General features: G+C 33.9%; 1 protein-coding gene and 1 pseudogene across 3 annotated transcripts in view; both read right to left on the bottom strand.

Annotated features, from left to right (window-relative positions):
* LOC120168972 overlaps positions 1 to 20,737 on the bottom strand; it is a 102,666-nt pseudogene that overhangs the window by 5,854 nt on the left and 76,075 nt on the right.
* LOC120168965 (protein SICKLE-like) overlaps positions 10,172 to 20,737 on the bottom strand; it is a 90,341-nt gene continuing 79,775 nt past the window's right edge. The window contains exons 2-4 of one of the 3 annotated variants that reach the window (XM_039177202.1): positions 12,259 to 12,379; positions 11,616 to 11,922; positions 10,172 to 11,393 (exon numbers count right to left, since the gene is read on the bottom strand). In XM_039177202.1, coding sequence (XP_039033133.1) covers positions 10,618 to 11,393; positions 11,616 to 11,904 — 1,065 coding nt within the window. In that variant the 5' untranslated portion in view covers positions 11,905 to 11,922; positions 12,259 to 12,379 and the 3' untranslated portion in view covers positions 10,172 to 10,617. Of the gene's footprint in view, positions 11,394 to 11,615; positions 11,923 to 12,258; positions 12,440 to 20,737 lie in introns of those variants that run through there. The other 2 variants (XM_039177204.1, XM_039177203.1) reach the window with 2 other exon arrangements.

Genomic DNA, 20,737 nt, shown 5'->3' with positions numbered 1-20,737 from the left:
TCCAAAAGTGGAGGACATCAACGGATCTAGGTCCAGCGAACCCAGGGTGAGTGAAAATTTGATTTGGTTGCAGGTAAGAAGGATGCATAAGTACATTACCATGGTTGAAAGGTAAAGTCCAAAAATGCTTAAACAAATAGAAGGTAGTTCTGTTGATCACCGAACCTAGAACTAATAGCAATAGGTGCAGAGGCCCTAAAATTGAATGCAAAGACAAAACAAACTGTAAATGAAGCTAATGTGAGATGAGACCACTTAACATTTATTAGTTGAACTAAAAGATGAATTTAAAAAACATTAGCCTAAGAAGATATAAAATAAATGAGCTTTGTAAGTCACTGGAAAAAAAGCCTGAAAGTAGCATACTAGGCTGACATAAATGCTATCATTCCATGTTGTAGCACCTTCATTATGCAGAATATGTATTTTTTTTCCATTAGATTCAGTCAGTCCAAAAGTGGAGGACATCAACGAATCCAGGTCCAGCGAACCCATGGTGAGTAAAAATTTGATTTGGCTGCAGGTAAGAAGGATGCATAAGTACATTACCATGGTTGAAAGGTAAAGTCCAAAAGGCTTAAACAAATAGAAGGTAGTTCTGTTGATCATCCAACCTAAAATTAATAGCAATAGGTGCAGAGGCCCTAAAATTGAATACAAAGACAAAACAAACTGTAAATGAAGGTAATGTGAGATGAGACCACTTAACAGTTATTAGTTGAACTAAAAGATGAATTTAAAAAACATTAGCCTAAGAAGATATAAAATAAATGAGCTTTGTAAGTCACTGGAAAAAAGCCTGAAGGTAGCATACTTGTAGAAATCAGAGTAATGATATAGAAATCAGAGTAATTCTCTGTATTTTCTCTTATTCTTTTCAATATGACAGATTACATATTTATATACAAAATATCTCTCTAAAGTAGGAAACTCTAAGAAAGGAAAAATAATAATCCTAGGATATGATCCCTTAAAATAACGGATTGTAGAAATCTATTTACAAAATCATATCTCTATAGGAATGGTAACAAATCATATCTCTATAGGAATGGAAACAAATCATATCTCTATAGGAATGGTAACAAATCATCTCTATAATTCCTACACTCGCCCTCAAGCTGGAGAATATACATTGTATAATCCCAGCTTGAATAGGAATTTATTGAAAACAGGCTTTGGCAAAGCCTTAGTAAGAATGTCTGCAACTTGTTCTTCTGAAGGAATGTATGAAAGTGTGGCTGTCTTTTTGTTAACTTGATCAGCAATAAAATGCCTATCAATCTCAACATGCTTTGTCCGATCATGTTGAACTGGGTTCTTGGCAATTTGAATGGCAGATTGATTATCACATAAAACTTCAAAGTGATCCTCTTGATTAGTGACAAGTTCTTTCAGTAGTTTAAGTAGCCAAATTCCTTCGCATATTCCCAATGTTAGTGCTCTGAATTCAGCTTCAGCACTACTTCTTGAAACGACAGATTGTTTCTTACTTCTCCAAGTTGTAAGGTTTCCCCAAACAAAGGTGCAGTAGCCACTAGTGGATCTCCTTTCAGTAAGGTCTCCGGCCCAACTAGAATCTGTAAAGATCTTAACAGTTATGTCTTGTGTCTTCTTAAACATTAAACCGTGTCCTGGAGTTTTCTTCAAGTACTTGAGAATTCTATTTGCTGCTGCCATATGCTCTTCAGTAGGATTGGTCATGTGTTGACTTATCACATTTACAGGAAATGCTATATCTGGCCTTGTCAAGGATAAATAAATTAGTTTCCCAACTAATCTTTGAAATTTCTCTTTGTCTACTAAGGACCCATCTTCTTTGTTGAATTTCAAGCTCGCCTCCATTGGTGTATCATTCGGCTTACAACCAAGAAAACCAGTTTCTTTGAGTAAATCAAGTACATATTTTCTTTGGTTGATTACAAGTCCTTCTTTTGACCTTGCCACCTCCATTCCTAGGAAATACCTTAGCTTTCCCAAGTCCTTGGTTTCGAATTCCTTATTTAACAACTTCTTCAAATTGCAAATCTCTTCTTCATCATCTCCGGTAAGAATTATGTCGTCCACGTACACAATAAGGATAGCTTTCTTATCTGTAGAAGTTACCTTGATGAAAAGAGTATGATCGGCGAGGGACTGCTTGTAGCCGTTTTTTAGGATGACTTTAGTGAACCTCTCGAACCAAGCTCTGGGTGATTGTTTTAACCCGTATAGAGACTTGTTGAGCTTGCAAACCTTATTGCTACCTTCAGCAGACTGTAAGCCAGGTGGCATTTTCATATAGACTTCTTCTTCTAGCTGACCATTAAGAAAAGCGTTTTTTACATCAAGTTGGTGTAATTGCCAATCGCAATTTACAGCCAAACTTAGGAATACTCGAACAGTATTCAGCTTCGCCACAGGTGCAAAAGTTTCTGTGAAATCTATCCCATATGTTTGCGTAAAACCTTTGGCCACTAGTCTCGCTTTGTATCGTTGGATGCTACCATTAGAGTTATACTTTACAGTAAAGATCCATTTACAGCCAACAACCTTTTTTCCTTGAGGAATGTCTGTAACAGTCCAAGTAGCATTTTTCTCTAGTGCAGAAATTTCCTCTTCAACAGCCTTTCCCCATTTAGAATCCTTTAGAGCTTCAGTTATGCTTGTGGGAACCTGTTCTTTATCCAAGGTTGCTGTAAATGCTTGAAAAGAAGGCATCAGAGAATTATAACCAGCAAATTTTTCAATAGGATGCTTGGTGCACTGTCTAACCCCTCTTCTAATAGCAATAGGGAAGTCATCTAGAGTAGTGGAAGTAGACTTACTGATTTCTTCTTCTATTTCGGCAGCTGGACCCAAATCCAATTCTCGGCAAGAATCAGATTGCAAAACAGCCTCAGGAATGTGTTTTCTTTTCCTTGTATAGAAACGAAGCTGTTTGATTGGTGTTGTTTGTGGGAGATTTTGAATGGGAGTAGGTGTATTTTCAGGAAGGGTATTTAAAGTGGGTATGGGTGAAGTAGTGATAGGAACTACCGGTGGATCAATGGGAGTAGTTACAGGTAACAAATCTATAGGTAAAGACAAGGATGATGGCAATTCTGAAGGTTGAGAATGAAAAGTGGGTGGAGATACCTGATATGGCTGAAAATCTCTCTATGTCTCCCCCTGAATTTCAGCCTGAATGAAATAGGGATCCTGCTCATAAAAAGTGATATCCATAGTGGTGAAAAATCTTTTAAAAGGAGGATGATAGCATTTATAACCCTTCTTGAGTGAAGAATACCCAACCAATACACACTTTATAGACTTAGGATCTAACTAGGACTTATTAGTAGCAGTGTTTTGGATAAAAACAGTACAACCAAAGATTTTAAGAGGTAGAATGGAGGATATAGGTTTAAAATGTGGAAAGTATTGCAAAAATATAGATTGAGGTGTTTTAAAGTGTAAAATCTTACTAGGCATTCGGTTAATTAAATATGTGGCAGTTAATAAGGCTTCCCCCCACAAATATTTTGGAACATTAGTGGTAAATAGAAGTGAACGAGTAACTTCAAGGAGGTGTCTATTTTTCCTTTCGGCAACGCCGTTTTGTTGTGGGGTACCAACACAAGAACTAAGCTGAACTATACCTTTTCCTTGAAAAAAGCACCCAAAGACTTAGAAAAAAATTCACTGTCATTATCAGATTTAAAGAGCTGGATTTTGGTTCCAAATTGAGTGAGAACCATGTTATAAAATTGGGCAAAAACACCAGCAGTTTCGGATTTATCTTTGAGCAAATAAGTCCAAGTTATCCTACTGTGATCATCAATGAAAGTGATAAACCACTTACAATTATCAACATTCTTCACCCGAGAATGACCCCAAATATCACTGTAGATCAAGGCAAAAGGGTGAGAAGGTTTGTATTTAGAAGGAGAATAGGATGATTTAGTGTGTTTGGCAAGAGAGCAAACTTTGCAAGAAAAGGAAGTTGGTTTTTTATCAATGAATAGAGCAGGAAACAACTTTGCAAGATAATGGAAACTAGGATGGCCTAAACGAAAGTGCCATAGCATAATGGTATCATTTTGTTCGAAAGTGGTGAACGATTTAGAGATCTCGGTTGTAGTAGATGAAGGGAGGATGTAGAGGCCATTCTGCAAGCTGGCCTTACCAATCATCTTCTTCGAGTTCAGTGCCTGCAAAGTACAGTCAATATCAGTAAAAATTGCAGAGCAGTGCAAGTCGATGGAAAGTTTACGAACTGAAATGAGATTGCAAGCCAGAGTTGGTACAAAGAGAACATTTTTAAGTGTCATATGTTCATTGAGAACCACAGTGCCATGACCTATTTTGCACATGGAACCATCAGCCGTTTTGATTGCTTTACCGACGTTTGGGAAAAAATTATAAAACAACCCCTTGTTACCAGTCATATGATCTGTTGCACCAGAATCGAGGATCCAATCAGGAGTCAATTGAGAAGATAAAAAAGCTGTAGGAGATGTAATAACCAGACCGGATGATTCTGTTTGAGTGTTAGAATCAGAAAAATTTTCTGGATTTGAAATAATCTCCTGAGTTAACGAAGGAGATGTAGGAGAAGAAGTTGCGGACATGGTCTAGGTTGGAAAGAAATCGTAACCTAAGCTGATACCATGCAGAAATCAGAGTAATGATATAGAAATCAGAGTAATTCTCTGTATTTTCTCTTATTCTTTTCAATATGACATATTACATATTTATATACAAAATATCTCTCTAAAGTAGGAAACTCTAAGAAAGGAAAAATAATAATCCTAGGATATGATCCCTTAAAATAAGGGATTGTAGAAATCTATTTACAAAATCATATCTCTATAGGAATGGTAACAAATCATATCTCTATAGGAATGGAAACAAATCATATCTCTATAGGAATGGTAACAAATCATCTCTATAATTCCTACAATACTAGGCTGACATAAATGCTATCATTCCATGTTGTAGCACCTTCATTATGCAGAATATGTATTTTTTTCCATTAGATTCAGTCAGTCCAAAAGTGGAGGACATCAACGAATCCAGGTCCAGCGAACCCAGGGTGAGTAAAAATTTGATTTGGCTGCAGGTAAGAAGGATGCATAAGTACATTACCATGGTTGAAAGGTAAAGTCCAAAAGGCTTAAACAAATAGAAGGTAGTTCTGTTGATCATCCAACCTAGAACTAATAGCAATAGGTGCAGAGGCCCTAAAATTGAATAAAAAGACAAAACAAACTTCAAATGAAGCTAATTTGAGATGAGACCACTTAACAGTTATTAGTTGAACTAAAAGATGAATTTAAAAATCATTAGCCTAAGAAGATATAAAATAAAGCCCATGGGGAGAGCTGGAAATGTAAAAGCATTATTGTCAATGCTGTCATCTATTTTGTTTTCTAGAAATAACAGCCACTGCTGTGAGTATATCCAAGGATGTTACCCTATTCTTCAAATGCCTAGCATTAGTTCCTATTTGTCTAGTAGCAGGAGAATAATGAGGAACGAAACATATGTGCCCAACAGTTAATCAGTCTCTAAGTCATACGCTTTGAATTTCATCCTCTCCACAATAGAAGAGAATGAACATTGATAATGGTGCCACAATTTTTTTATTTTCTAGCTTTGTCAATGAAATGCATAAGGGCTTTTCTTTTTATGTTATCTTATGCTCAACTGCTACTTCCTTGCTTTTCAACCCATTAAACAAGGACAAATCCTTATGAAGCAAATATTTAATTAAAAGTTATCCATTTAAAACAACAAAAAACTCAAATTTCCCCAAGGAGATTTTGACCTCAAATTAATATAAAATTCTATTGCAATTCAATAAAAAAATAAGGAGAAAATCCTAGTACATTGGCCAAAATTTATACCCAGAAAGCAGCCAAAACAACACATTTGGTAATGTCAAGTTGATACTAGTAACTCATATCGAGCTAAGAAAGGACATAATACTCTGTTCAAAATCTTGAAAGAGTAAATCCTAAAGCTCCAATGCTTAGTAAAGAATTTAGTTGCTAACCATCAGAGCTCCCTAATGGAGGTACACCATGCCCACCCACACCCGTCCGAAGAATGATTGTTATTGCAGGATTAATTAATGCATGCCGACTCTTTCGAATTTGCATAGACAAAATAAAATATTATATGCATAAAATAATTCAAAATTTTCTCCAACTCGGTCAAGAAAATGCATGCAATACTTTATAGTAATTCATTTTTATTCCACAAAACCAACTTTGGAGAAGTGCTGAACAGAAAAATATAGCATACCTCATCTATATTCTCGAATGGAACTACCACCTGTTATTTAAACAAAAATTGTTAAAGATTTGAACATATATCCTTTCAGTTTACAAGTGTCAAATATACATAAAATTTCCTATCTTTTTAGTTAGTTTAGTCGTTTTCCCCTTTAAAAAAGAAAAATAAAGGATTAATGCATCTCTGGATTCTACCATTACCAAACTGACTATTACGTTTCAGCTTACCTTATGAAGACAAAAAACCTTGGTAATTAATACAACAAACTGGTAAGCTAACCTTAATTTGTTTGGAGAACACATTAGAATGGAAACATATGTGCCATGCCGAGACATACATACGACCATGGTACAAGAATGATCTCTCAAGTGCACACGAATAACTATGCTCCACAACCTGAAAGAAATGTATGTTTGTCAACTGCAGCTAGAAGTGATGAAACAGGACTGCCCCCAGAACTAATATCTGTTACTCTAACCATACCATGCCCAATTTATTTATAAATAGCTCTAGTTAGAAATACATTCTATGAGACTTGCCTCATCTGGATGGAGGTTAAATATTGTCTGTAAAGGCCCTGGCTTTTGATGAACCACTGTAGGCCCTTGTTTTTCTGAAGTGACCCTTCTTCGAGCTCCAGCTCCAGCATATCCATTTACACGCCTGTCAACAGAAGCTTTCAAACTACTCAATGAAATATAGAGACAATAAACATGATTACACCTGTATTTTCCATTAAGAGGGACTAACACTGGAAATTTTTTCATCTTAATTATTTTCATTTTTAGCAGATATTCGTATAAAAAGATGCAAAATTACCTGGAAGAATTTACAGGTGATTTTTGTGTTGTAATGTGTAGACAAACCTGAAAGAAGTAAAACCTCTTATTGATCTTCATAAGAATTAATAAAAGATGTAAAGAAGCCAGAACTTTCTAATGAAAGAGCACCTGTCCAGGGTCCCTTTCTAATGTATGCCATACTGGGGTGCTTTCACCTACACTTTCAACTGGAACAGTAACTTAACCAAGGATTGCACTCTTCCACACCATATCCCAATCATATATTGTCACATTTATCTGCAGGGTGAGTCAAAAGGATTCTCTTAGACAAATAATGCCACATAGGAAAATAGAAAAGTTGTTTTAAATATGTCCTCGTAAAATTCCCTTTGATTAAAATACCAAGAACAAGAAGTGTAAACCTGACAAATATGGTATTAGGGACATTCATGTTACATGGATTGGACCAGCAAAGATATAATCACAATTTGCAGCACCCAACTTCATAAGTGAATGTAAAATTGGTACAATTTTATGATAGGATCCTTGATTTTAGGATTTATTATTTTAAATAACCTATTTCTTAATCTTATGAATTTATATTAGAATATTTAATTTACTTAAATGTTTTTTGTTTCCTCGAGAACCCTAATCCTTGGTCACCAAGATTATGAAACCTATAAATACGTAATGTCCTATGGCTATTTTTTCTGAAGCAATCAAATATAACAAAAGGCCTTTTAGCAATTGTTTGGAGGTTAATCCCCTCCAAGTGATCAAATTTTATTTTTTTCTTGTTAGTTTTCCCAATTCCCTTTTGATAGAACCCTGGGTTCTTATCATTCTAATAGAAAATGGATCATTTAAAACAAAAATGGTGCTAAAAGAATTTTGAATACTCATCTTAAAGCACCATTGATGTTCATCATGTAAAAGAACCATAAGAAGATAAATAACAAGTTTTAAAGATTGTTACAACATACAAGTAGAGAAGAAAAAATTAGAAGAGGGAGAGAGAGAGAGAGAGAGAGAGAGAGAGAGAGAGAGAGAGAGAGAGAGAGAAAGCGAGAGAGAGAAGAGAGAGAGAGAGAGAGAGAGAGAGATGGTTTCTCACCACCAGAATGAAACTAGGATCATTAAGCTCCCACATAAAATGCATATCGAAGAATCTAAAAGAATGAAGAGTTCTTTTTTTAAAAGGAAAACATTAGTTTCTCTAGAACACAAAAAGTATAAAAGTATTCAACCTGTTGTACATCTATAGGTTAAACCAATACTTTAAAGTACTGTTTCGCATGACGGATGGAAAAGATGGATGATAGAAAATTTGTTACTCAAAATTTAGCCAAAAAGCTGGTATGTGTCTGGAAGTCCAAAAAAACTGTCTATTTGCCTCAAGAATAACATGTACATCGAAGCAGGAAGAATGATAATGCTGCTTGCTGGAGATAAAATATTTTGCTTTAAATCAGAAGCACATGCTAATAAACTGAACCCACGGTGTCGTACAGAGAACACAGGTTAAACAAAGAAAGCATGCGTGAAAATGTCCAAGTGCTGCCTATACAAATCATAACTTATAATATAAACCTGGACAGGAAACTCATCTACATAGAAATTGAACTCCCCTCCCCACATGGGGTTTCTTGAACCAGGGATCATTGAACTGGAACAACACAAGTAAATTCTTAAGAAATGTAAACATAATAGAGGTACATAAGATTATATTTCTTTTAAACAAAAAAAAAAGTGTTCTTATGCAGAAGCACAAAGCTATATTTCAGACATTTATTAGTTCTCGAATACAGCATTGTGGAAAATAAGTGTTATGCTTACAGTCAAATTATAAAATTTCATTAGTTTAAAGTTTATACATGTATCACATACACGGTTATCCAGTTCATCAAAGAATAAATGATAGAAGAGTATCAATATCACAGACCTAAGATCAAGAGATCCAAACAACAAAATGAACTTTGTGCTTTCTTTAGTTATCAACCTTTAACCCTATCACTAGTTTTAATTCATATGAACTCTGTATCTTTGCCTTAAGCCAACAGATTTTACAAAAGCTTCAATGCACCACAGTTGAAATTTCATCAATCCACCTTTGACGAGGAGTGTGGAAAGCTGCCGAGATTAAATAGCTGTCAAGATAAGGAGTTTATGTTTATCATAAATTCTAGTTCTAAATTGCAATTTGCTTGTACTTTTATGAGTATATTTTATCTTCTTAGAATATAAAATAAGTTTTTTTTAGGAAATAAAGGTTAGGGAAAAGATACCTAGTAGTACTTTACATCTATAATTCTCAGCCTGTTTAAATAGGCTGTTTTTTTTTAATCTTTTCAGCATGCAATTTTTTTTTTTGATAGGAAAAGTAGGACTCATTAGAAACCCCCTTCATGATTAACGGAAACTCGGAAAGAGTTCCTTAATCATCAAAAGGAGGATCAGAGTACCTTGAATTTCATTAATAAACGAAAACATAGGAATACAATACCCTGAACTCCTTTAAGGAGGTCGGCAAAACTAACCAAACAGACCTTAAAAACAACAAAAACAAATCAACCAATACCAGCTTTGGCTAGAGTATCAGCCTCTAGATTAGCTGCCCTATTAACCCTTCTAATAACACCTTCAAAATCTCTAAGTTTCCCAATAATATCCTTAACAACGTGAGCATAAACGACAGGACAAGAAACTGGGTCCTTAACCCAGTCGACGGCCACTCTGCAGTCACTCTCAATTATAAGGCGATCCTTGATCCTGTGTCGAAAAGAGTCAAAGAAAAATAAGCCCTTGGAATATCTACACCTACAACATACAATGGTTAACCCCCCCCCCCCAAATAGCTGTCTTATTTATAGCACGAACATCAAATAAAAAACACTTTTTTTCCTTAAAGAATCAAAAGTGCAACTATATATCTATAAAAATATTGAACAGACAAAAATTAAAGAGAAAATTAAAAAAAAAACTCAAGATCAAGTAACTGGTTAGTTACATGCAATTTCTCAATTCTCATTTTTCAAGTTGTATGAAGGAGTGAAGAACACTCATCAAATTAAAGATTCGATTTTACCAACAGAACAAAAACTTGAAACAACCAATTCATTGGTAAAGAGTCAAAGACGAGTAAAATTAAAATAACAATAGTTCAAAAGTGATTCTCAAACAAGGAACTAAGTGAAATACCAAGCATTTTGGCATATCTGAAGTAAACTGAACACCATCTACCTGCAATAATAGCCTATGAAAAAAACCACCATATATGGTCTTCATAAGTTGTCACTTGTACGAGTGATGGCATGAGTATAGTCGGCCTTCCTAGAACAAGCTATTAACACAAAAACAAAATGCATGAGGAGATCCCAGACCCAGTTCGAAAGCCAAAATCATTGCTTGTCCTCCATGAAAATAATCTTGGCTTCATCTAGAAATCTTCGAATTAAAATCTCAAAGATAAGCCTGCTGAGATTAATGAGAATGGGAGAAAAGCAAATCTCATCAAGTGGCCATAACAGATCTCTTCTCATTTCAAGCCAATTGTGGTTGTTCTTTGAGATTTGAGCAACTTTCATTCATTTTGCGTATCCTCAACAGCTTTGTTGAATGAAGCAGCAAGGTACTCGGCAAGACTTTGTTGAGAGTTAAACTTGTTTGAAGAAGCCTCTGAAACTTTTGCCTTCTTTGGGTCAATGGATTTCGGAAGCCAGGAATTTGAAGTGCCCGGAGTACTCGAACTATCCATTCCAGCTTCTTGTCTTTTCCATGGAATAGGTTCTAAATGCTGCCAAGGATCTTCCAACATGGATTGATCAAAGTAACTCTCTGGCCCTAATATCCTGTTTGATGCTGAGATATGACCACGAAAACCTTGTCCTCGCCCGACACTCCTTCCTAAACCAGGAGTGCTGCTCCCACTGTATCCACGACTCCTGCCTCTTCCTGGACTGAAATAAGCACTACCTCCAGATCCTTGATCAAGATTCGGCCTATTACCAAACATTTGAGGCCTGGCTGTTCCATAGTTGAAACTAGGGCTATCTCCTAGAGAAAAGCAAGGGCCGGGTAAATTACCATAAGTTGATGTATTAGAAGGATTCCAGACCCTTTGTGAAGTTCCAGGATGCCTGGGAGGATTACTATACATTCCTCTCGGTGTTCCATCAGATACCAAGTTATAATGATCAGTGGCCTGTGATCCATTCCAAGCACCAGATTGGCCTGGATGCATGAGTGAAGGACTTCTTATTCTTGGGTTGTATGGACCATGGTTGTATACACCTTGAGCAGGTGAAAATTGGCTTTGCATCTGATGAACAGGCAAATCCCTATCGAAGTTCCTTGGTCCCGTCAAACCAGAATAGTAGGCCGATCAATTAGAAAAACAAAAAGGAATACCAACTCATGTTAATTGAAAAATTAGAGAAATTCCATACAACTAGTTTTAACTTTTAACCGATAACTCAATTCACAAATGATCAGCTTAGTAGTAGCACAAATCAAATATTATTGCATGCATCAATAATAATATCATGTTTACACAGACAAAAATAGTAGGAAAAAGAGTACCGGGATGGGATGGTGTGTGCCAACCACTGGTAGTTGGCGATGTAAACGATTGTTGCACAGTCTGGTTATGAATGTTGCCCCTCTTCTTGTTAGCAGAAAATGCTGCCATGGGGTCAGTATAGTAGTCGAAACGTGGAGCTCCGCCAAAGTCATCCTGCATGGTCGACGGTGTCTCGATCAACGGATTCGAAAGGCAACCAGGCATTGCAGAAGTCTCGAGGTCATTAGACACTTGAGCTTCCATGCGCATTGCTTTCAACCTTTCCTTTCTTTTCTCAGATTCCTCCATTTAACTAGAAGAGGGAACGTGCAAACTTCTTAAGAATGATACCAGCTAGCAAAATCTAAAAACAAATCCTGTCTTTTGCGCATAAGATTCAAAAGCTTTTGAAAGATGGATATAAGTTTCAACCTCTAGTTTTTAAATTTACTTAATTATAAGGTAGTTTCAATTACCACTAAACCACTCAATGATTTCAAATTTTAAATATTACAAATGAGAATACTTCCACCTGCAAACCGTATTGTTCACTTTCACTTTACAAAGGAGGAGAGTAGATAACACAAACCGAACCATGACTCAAAAACGCATGAGTCGAGTACAAATCAATGTTCAAATAAAGTTTAGGGTTTCAAAGATTACCTTGTTGAATTTTCTGGTCTGTTGGAAACTTGAAGGCAATAGAGGGGTTGGATTACGGACCAGAGGAGGAGGAGGAGAGGGTCGGAGTGGGAATAAACAGGAGAAAAGAGAAGATGAATTCCTGCCAGAGCGGTGGCGTATTTGGCGATGCCACTACTTGGGAGAATTTTAGAAAAACTTTTTTTTCTCTATCTTATTCGGATAATACAGAAATTTTCAAGTTAAATTTATATCACTAGTATAATATAATTTAGGGTAAAATACTATATTCCTCATTAAACTATACTCTCTCTCCTATTTTACTCATTGTACTTTTAATTTTTTAATTAACTCACTGAACTCTCAAATTGCTCATGTTTTGATCACTATGAATTATTTTATTATTATTATTGAATAACGTGACTTTTTTTATTATTTAATATAAAATAATTGAAAATATAAAATAAAAATAGAAGGTGGTCAGACACCACAGTCAACTGTGGTCGTTCAGTCTCAAATTTCATGAGTCTTGTTTGTCTCGATCCTTGAGTTCAAATTTGGTGGTTTGTTTCACTGGAAAATGTCTCAAAACCCATGAAAATTGACTGACACATTTTGGCTTCCTCACTTTTGATCTCCAATTCGTGGACTTCATAACAAGTTCTGGCAAAATGTAGGGTGGATTCAGACTCGGTGTCGAAATTAACAAGACCCTTGAAATTTGGGACATAATGACCACCATCTATGGTGGTCGGCGATGATTTCCGACTACCTTCTATTTTTATTTAATATTAAATAATAAAAATGTCACATCATAAAAATAATAAAATAATTCAGAGTGATCAAAACATGAGCAATTCGAAAGTTTAGTGATTAAATTAGAAAAAGTAAAAGTACAATGAGTAAAATAGGAGAGAGAGTATATTTCAGTGAGGAATTGTGTTATTTACCCTTATAATTGAAGGTAAAGTATGCAAATGGTCCCCGACTATAAGATATTGTTTTGTTAAGTCTCCAACTATTAAAAGTAAATAGTCCTTCAACTATAGGGCGTTGCTTTGTTCAGTCTGTAGACTATTAAAAGTAACAAAATGGTTATCCGACTATTAATATGTTCTAAACAATATTTTTTTCGTTAAAAATGATGATTGTCTAAGCTAGACAATAACATATTGACAAATGATTGTCGTTGTTTTTTTTTTCTTCTCTACTTTTCCTTGATTTTTAGTCACTAGATTTTATCTAGGCCTGTAAACGAACCAAATGTTCAGTGAATCGTTTGTGAATCGTTCGACGGGAAGTTCGTTTATGTTTGTTTATTTATTAAACGAACGAACATGAACAATATTTTGTGTTCGTTTAATTAAATGAACGAACATGAACAGAGGGCTCGTTCGTTCATTTACGGTCATGAACGTTCGGTAGTATGTTCATTTATGTTCATACATTTATGTTCGTTTATGTTCGTTCATTTATGTTCGTTCATTTATGTTCGTTTATGTTTGTTTATGTGCGTTCATTTATGTTTAGCCTAATCTCTCTAGACCCATTTAAAATATTAAAGCCTAATAAATTTTAATATGATACCCATAAATATTTTAAAATTCAATTAGTTTTAAATACAACTAAAAAAGCTCAAACCAATTAAATAAAATATAATCTTAAAATTGTTAGGAAAGAAAAAAATCTATTTTCATTTATGTTCGTTCATTTGTGTTTGTTTATTGTGTTCGTTTATATTCGTTTGCATATGTTTGTTTATGTTCTTTCATTTGTGTTTGTTTATTATTTAAATGAACGAACACGAGCAAGCTACATTCCTTAACGAACGAACACGAACAAGAAATTTTTCGTTCGTTTATATTCGTGTTCGTTCATTTGTTCGGTTAAAGTTAAACGAACTAAGATGAACATACCTCGTTCGTATTCGTTCGATTCGTTTAGAAGCCTAATTCTATCGACGGTGCAACCCACTTAACTCAATCTTCAATGCCAACCCCATAGATATTACTTAAACTTAAAGGCATGTTGTGCTTGAGTCACCCACATAGATATAAGATTCAACACTCTTTGTTGAACACCAATACATTCCTTATTTTTCAAAGAATCCAACAAGTTATGGAAAATATAGGATAGAAGAAATGGGTTAGTGGTGGTTTTTAGCGGATTGTTTGTTTTGATTTAGATGAAAAGTTACAAACGGTAATTTAGTGGACTGAAGGAGTTGATAATAGAGAGTTTAGAGAGAGTACATGTTCCTTCTTTAATGTTGATTTGTATATATGTCTTTATTGTTGATTGTAGACCTAAAACGATAATATTTATTTATAGGTTGATAACATAAATAGATTTGACTGTCAGATAATAAATTTAGTTGATCGTGTGAATTTTTCGGCGATAACATACAAAGACTGTAATTATAAAAGAAAGATATTTTTGAAAGTTTTGAGAAACTTCAAAAACCTTGTGACTCGATAGACAGAAAAATAACAATGAAAAGGATACGGAGGAAATAAAATATAAACATTATATCAAAACCATAAATGTCAAAGAGGAGAAAATCTCTTGGACATGAGAAGAACAATTCGTTTTTAAAAAGTCCATCGGGACATGGATCGAACTTTCTAAGCACTCAACACTGATTATCATCTGTTAAATTAGAAAATTAGAACAAAGTTCTCGCCTTATTAACTTTTAGGATAAATTACGTGTTTAGTATTTAAACTATCATTTTGATCCATTTAAGTATCTAATTTTCAATTTTTTTAAAAAATCATACATAATATGTAGTTTTTGTTTCATTTTTAATACCCGTTAAAAAGTTAATATTAAATTTCGAAAAAGAAAACTAAAAGTTTAGGAACTAAAACGGATCAAAATTTATAGTTTAGGTATTAAATGTGTTAAGTTTTTAACGGCCAGATACTAAAATGAAACAAAAAATAAACGTTAGGCAAGATTTTCAAAAAAAATAAAAATTTAAGTATTAAAATGGACAAAAACTGATATTTTATTCTAATTTTTACGAAAAACTCCACACATTAATTTTCAAGTAGAAAATCAGAACAAAGGATAATATATTTTTTAGGTGATTGAGATTTGAATATTATTATTTATGATAATATTATTTATGATAATAATATGATGTTTGTTTCAATTTTTTAATAAATGTTTATGTGTCATTAAATAAATAGAACTGTCCACTAATAATAATAATAATAATAATAATAATAATAATAATAATAATGCAACTTGTTCTTAAAAAGATAAATTTTAATATGATGTTTGTTTCAATTTTTTAATAAATGTTTATGTGTCATTAAATAAATAGAATTGTCCACTAATAATAATAATAATAATAATAATAATAATAATAATAATAATAATGCAACTTGTTCTTAAAAAGATAAATTTTTGTTAACAATATCTATATAGTATTAGGTTTAAATCCAAATTAATATAATAATAATAATAATTGCAACTTGTTTTGGAAAATATTCTTCTTGTTGAGTTCGACTCACTATTCTTTTAAGATAAACTCTATTATTTTAGATTAAGGTTTCATCCATTTATGTGGTGGATAGGCAAGAGTAACGATAAATGGGGCGAGATGGAAGGTGAATTAGGGATGGCTGATTTGGAAATATATATTTTTCTATTCAAAATCTGAATTTATTTGAGTTTAAGATGATTTTATCGGTTTTGAAATCTAATTCTTTTCGTAAGATAAAACTTAAATTTGATCCAATTTGACATAAATATATTTATATAAAAAAGTTAATTTTATTAGATAAAATAAATATCTAATTAGAAAAATAATATAGTAAGATGTATCATTACAAAAGTTAATTGTGTCATACATCCTCAAACTATGATCTTATTTTTAAATTGGTCCTTAAATTTCTAAATGTTCCAATTTTATTTCTAAACTATGACTATCATTCTAAATTTGTTCTCCAACTTCTGAACATTTTAGTTTCATCACCAAACTATATCCTTCATTCTAAATTGGTCCCAGAACTTTTTCAACATTTCAATTTCATCCAAAATTAAATGTATATACTAATCGCATTCCATGTTAATAAAATCGTTAGGACAAGCTATATTATTATATGTTTGAAAAAAAGTTTAGGTTAAATTATAGTTAAAACTAATTTCATATTTGGATGAATTTGGGGTGAACTTGAAATATTAAAAAGTTTGGGGACCAATTTAAAATGATGGTCAGTTCAAGGATAAAATTGGAATGTTCAAAAGTTTTAAAACTAATTTAGAATGAGTATCATAGTTTGAGGATGAAATTAGAATATTCAAAAACTTAGAGACCAATTTAAAAATAGGATCATTGTTTGGACACATATGTAATTAACTCTTATTACAATTATCGATATATATATACTGTATCATTATATTGTTTTTCGGATCAGGAGGATTGACTTTGACTGACCAATCAACGCAGCGAACAGTGCCCTATAACATTGGCTCAAATCAAGCAAATATGTCCTCAAATTCCATAAACAAATGATGCAGAGATCACAAGTTGTGACTCGCCAACTCACCCGTGACTCACAGAATCTTGCACACAAAGGAAAAAATATCAAAACGGGGGGAATTACCATCCCAATAAAGAAGAGTGAGCAACCAATTAAAGCCATTAAACTGAGCACCTTCGTATACTTCCTAAAGCCATTGACAAATTTGAAACTTGTACAAGCCACTTTTAAGTACATAACATATTATTCTCTCTAGAAATTTTAGATTTAAACAGTTGTATATATAGAATATACGCGTGTTATTAAGATTCTAAATTGATATTATATTATAATCACTTCAAACTAATAAAAAATTAAAATGTAATTATTACATAAAAAAATAGTAAACATATGAAAACATGGGGTGTGGGCAATTTCATGTAACCAACACTCTTCTTCATCAATGCTTTGGGAGCTCCTAAACTCTCTGCATTTTCTCTGTATTTCTTGTATATATCGCCTCTGTAATACTTTCTGGTTCTAAGAACCAAAATGAGAGAACTCAATGCTCCAAAGAAGGTAACAGCAGCCAAAATTATAAACGACAACCTGTAACAATGAGTGCCAATACAAGTCAAAGATTTCACAGATGATCGTGTTAAACCTTTCTTCGCAAGATCCTTAATCGCCTCTCGATCGTATAAAACTCCCGTGAGCCTCACGTTGAAGATGTATGAACCGAGTGGACTCAGCAATTGTCCACAATTGAACAACGTGGAGTAGTATTTCAGCCCGAATAGTTCAGAAATGATGGCGAAAATCAATGGCAATTGTGCACCGAATGAGAATCCGATGATGATGGATGCTGCATAGAGGTAGCCTGGAACTGGAAATGCAGCTAAAAGGTAGCCGATGCATGCGAGAAGAAGGACCATCGTCATCATCAATGGTCTCGGAAGCTTGTATTTTACGATCATCGTCTCCGATACGAAGCGGGAAAACACCCTTCCGAAGAAATTCTAGATGCTAACGAGGGAGACGAAAGAGGTGACTGTTTTATTCGGGTAGCCGAGTGACTCGCCGATTTGCCCCAAGTTGTCGAATGCGGTTAAGCTTGGACCCAGTCCACAGAATGTTGACAGAAACAAAACCCACATGTCGATGCTTGTTAATGCTTGTAGAATCGTGTAGTCTTCTCCTCTCTCGGGCTTGTCAAAAATGGTTAAAAAACATGACTTTACTACCTTTTTCATCGTCTAGTTGCCTCGGTTCAGCTACTATGATCTCGGTTGGAGGATCAATGAGCAGTTTTTGGATGTTCCAAACCAGTAATTCTTCTCTGATGCATGTGAAAAGAGGGGAAAAGACAAGGAAACAAACCACCGTGGCAACACCGGCAAATGCTGCTCTCGAGAAAGTAACTAGCTTCTCTGCTAAAGTCACCGCCATTAAAAACACCGCAAGGACAACTGAAGCTCCGAGGAACTGGTAAAACACGTTCATCTCATTGGGGTGTTTAACCGGCTTCATCGTCAGAATTGTATACACAAACACGACTGAAATCGCAGCCGGAAGCCACCCGATGAGAAGGATGAGAGATTTCGAATCATTCCCGTAAACAGCGAGATAAATCTGAGTCATCACAGCTCCACTGAGTCCGGTGAACCCCTTCAACAGACCCAACATCGAACCCCGGCTCTCAGGGAAGTTCTTTACGCTGGTGACAAGCGCACCAGTATTAGCAAAATTCTGGGAATTTGCCCCAATGCAAATATAAACACACATTTGCCAAACCTTCGGCTTCGCTATTCTTCCGGTCACGGCTAACCAAATCATGAAATAGCCTCAGAAGTTGAATGCAGCGCCGAGTAGGAGAACGAACCAAGTGGGAGTAACCTCGGCGATAAGGCCGGAAAACACCCCGACGTTAGCACCCAGATCCTTCGAGAATCCCAAGAGATTGAGAGTGGTCTGATCATAATCAAGAGTAGCTTTGATCTCTTTCGATTAGGTTCCAAACAGATAGGTTGCACCGGCACCGGCCATGATTAGAAAAGATGCAAAAAGTGCGAACCATCGTCCTCGAAGGAACTGTACAGTGAAAGGCAACAGTTCATCGGCTTTGAGTCCTCTTGTCGTCGTCGAACTGCCCATTGCCTCCTCAACTATACTTCCAACTTTCTCTATTTGCAGTCTGCATGAATTGAATCGAGAGGAAGAAGAAGAAGAGAAAGGGATCTGTTGATATAAAATTTGCAGGGTTGATTAAAGAGTTGTTAAGCAAAGGATTATAGATAAAGACAAACTACTCGGGGATTAGACTTTTGAGTTTGGTAGGTCACGTTATAGATATTTTATTGTGCCGTTTTCTATTTCTAATTAGGACACGTACTTTTATTAAAAATCCTATTTATATAATATTTTATTTTTATTTTCGTTTTAAGATATAATACTTATAGAGAATGTATACATATTATCCATAACTAAGAAAGTTCTGGATATGCATTATTTTTTAACAATCCAAACTATTAAAAAAAATAGTAAAGTACATAAATAGTCCTCCTATTATAAGATAATGCTTTGTTTAGTCCTTAGAATATCAAAAGTTATAAAATGATCATTCGACTATTCATTATGTTCTAAACTCGTCCTTTTTCGTTAAAAAATTAATGATCTTATGAGTTGAACGTTAACATGTTGACTGAGATATGATAGTCGTTTTAGATTATGAGATCAGATCTTACCATATCTTAGTTAGTCAGTTAACGTTTAGCTCATATTGTTGTTAATTTTTTAACGGACAATGACGAATTTGGAATATAATAAATAGTCAGGTGACCATTTTGTAACTTTTAATAATCAATGAACTCAAATCTGATCAATTATTCTTCGTGCTCTGTAAGCAAAAGGTAATCTCTCACATTCTGCTAGAGAATAAATTAAAAAAACGATAAACCCTATTGATCGACGCCACAAATTCCATCCCTAAGAATCATATTTTGATTGCGCCTCAACTTTATCAATTGTACTTGAATTGTTTGATAATTATAGTCTACGATAACATCACTGTTTCCGTCGCTAGTCCAAAAACATAAGACTATTTTATAATTTTTAATAGTCGAAAGACTCAATAAAATAATATCCTATAGTTATGGGACTATTTGTATACTTTATCCTAAAAAATAATTTTAAAATTATTTTATTTTCAAATACTTGTTTTAATTAAACATTTTTAGTTTAAATTTATACAAATTTAAATTCTATCTTCAAACTCACTAAAGTAAACATACTTATCTGTTATAAATTATCATTCTTTTTTAACTTATCCACTTTAACAATTACTTGGTCATATATTTTTCATCAGAATAGTCACTACAAACTATTTAAAAACAAACCAAATATATTAAATAAAATTTTGATAATTATCTAATAATTTAAATTTTTAAATAAATTTGGTTTTAATTTTTTTATAATTATTTAATATTAAGTTCTTTCTTCAAACTTATGAAGAAGCCATTCTTATTCGTTTTTAGTTATAATCAGAATAATCCTCTTTTAACTTATCCACTAATTCCAACAATTATCGTCTCCTTGGGGTGATTGGTCATATATATATATATATATATATATTTGCCATACACATATAATAATCTCTTATCATTTCTTGACAATTATGTATATAATTATTAGGGTAAAGTACACAAGTAGTCCCTCGATTATAAGGTGATGCTTTGTTAAATCTCTCGACTATTAAAAGTTATAAAATAGTCCTTCAACTATAAGATGTTATTTGTCGAATCCTCCTACTATTAAAAGTTACAAAATGATCATATGACTATTTAGTATGTTTCAAACTCGCACTTTTTCGTTAAAAATTTGACAACAGTCTAAGTTGGATGTTAACATGTTGACTGAGATATGATAGATTTTTTAGATTATGGGATCGAATTTTATCATATCTCAGTCATCAGGTTAACATCTAACTCAGATTGTCGTCAATTTCTTAACGAAAAATGATGAGTTTGAAA

Source organism: Hibiscus syriacus, unplaced genomic scaffold, assembly GCF_006381635.1.
Source record: "Hibiscus syriacus cultivar Baekdansim isolate YM2019G1 unplaced genomic scaffold, ASM638163v2 tig00111741_pilon, whole genome shotgun sequence".
Lineage (NCBI taxonomy): Eukaryota > Viridiplantae > Streptophyta > Magnoliopsida > Malvales > Malvaceae > Hibiscus > Hibiscus syriacus.
Note: the sequence above shows the minus strand (reverse complement) of the source record. Positions and strands in the feature narration are given on the sequence as shown.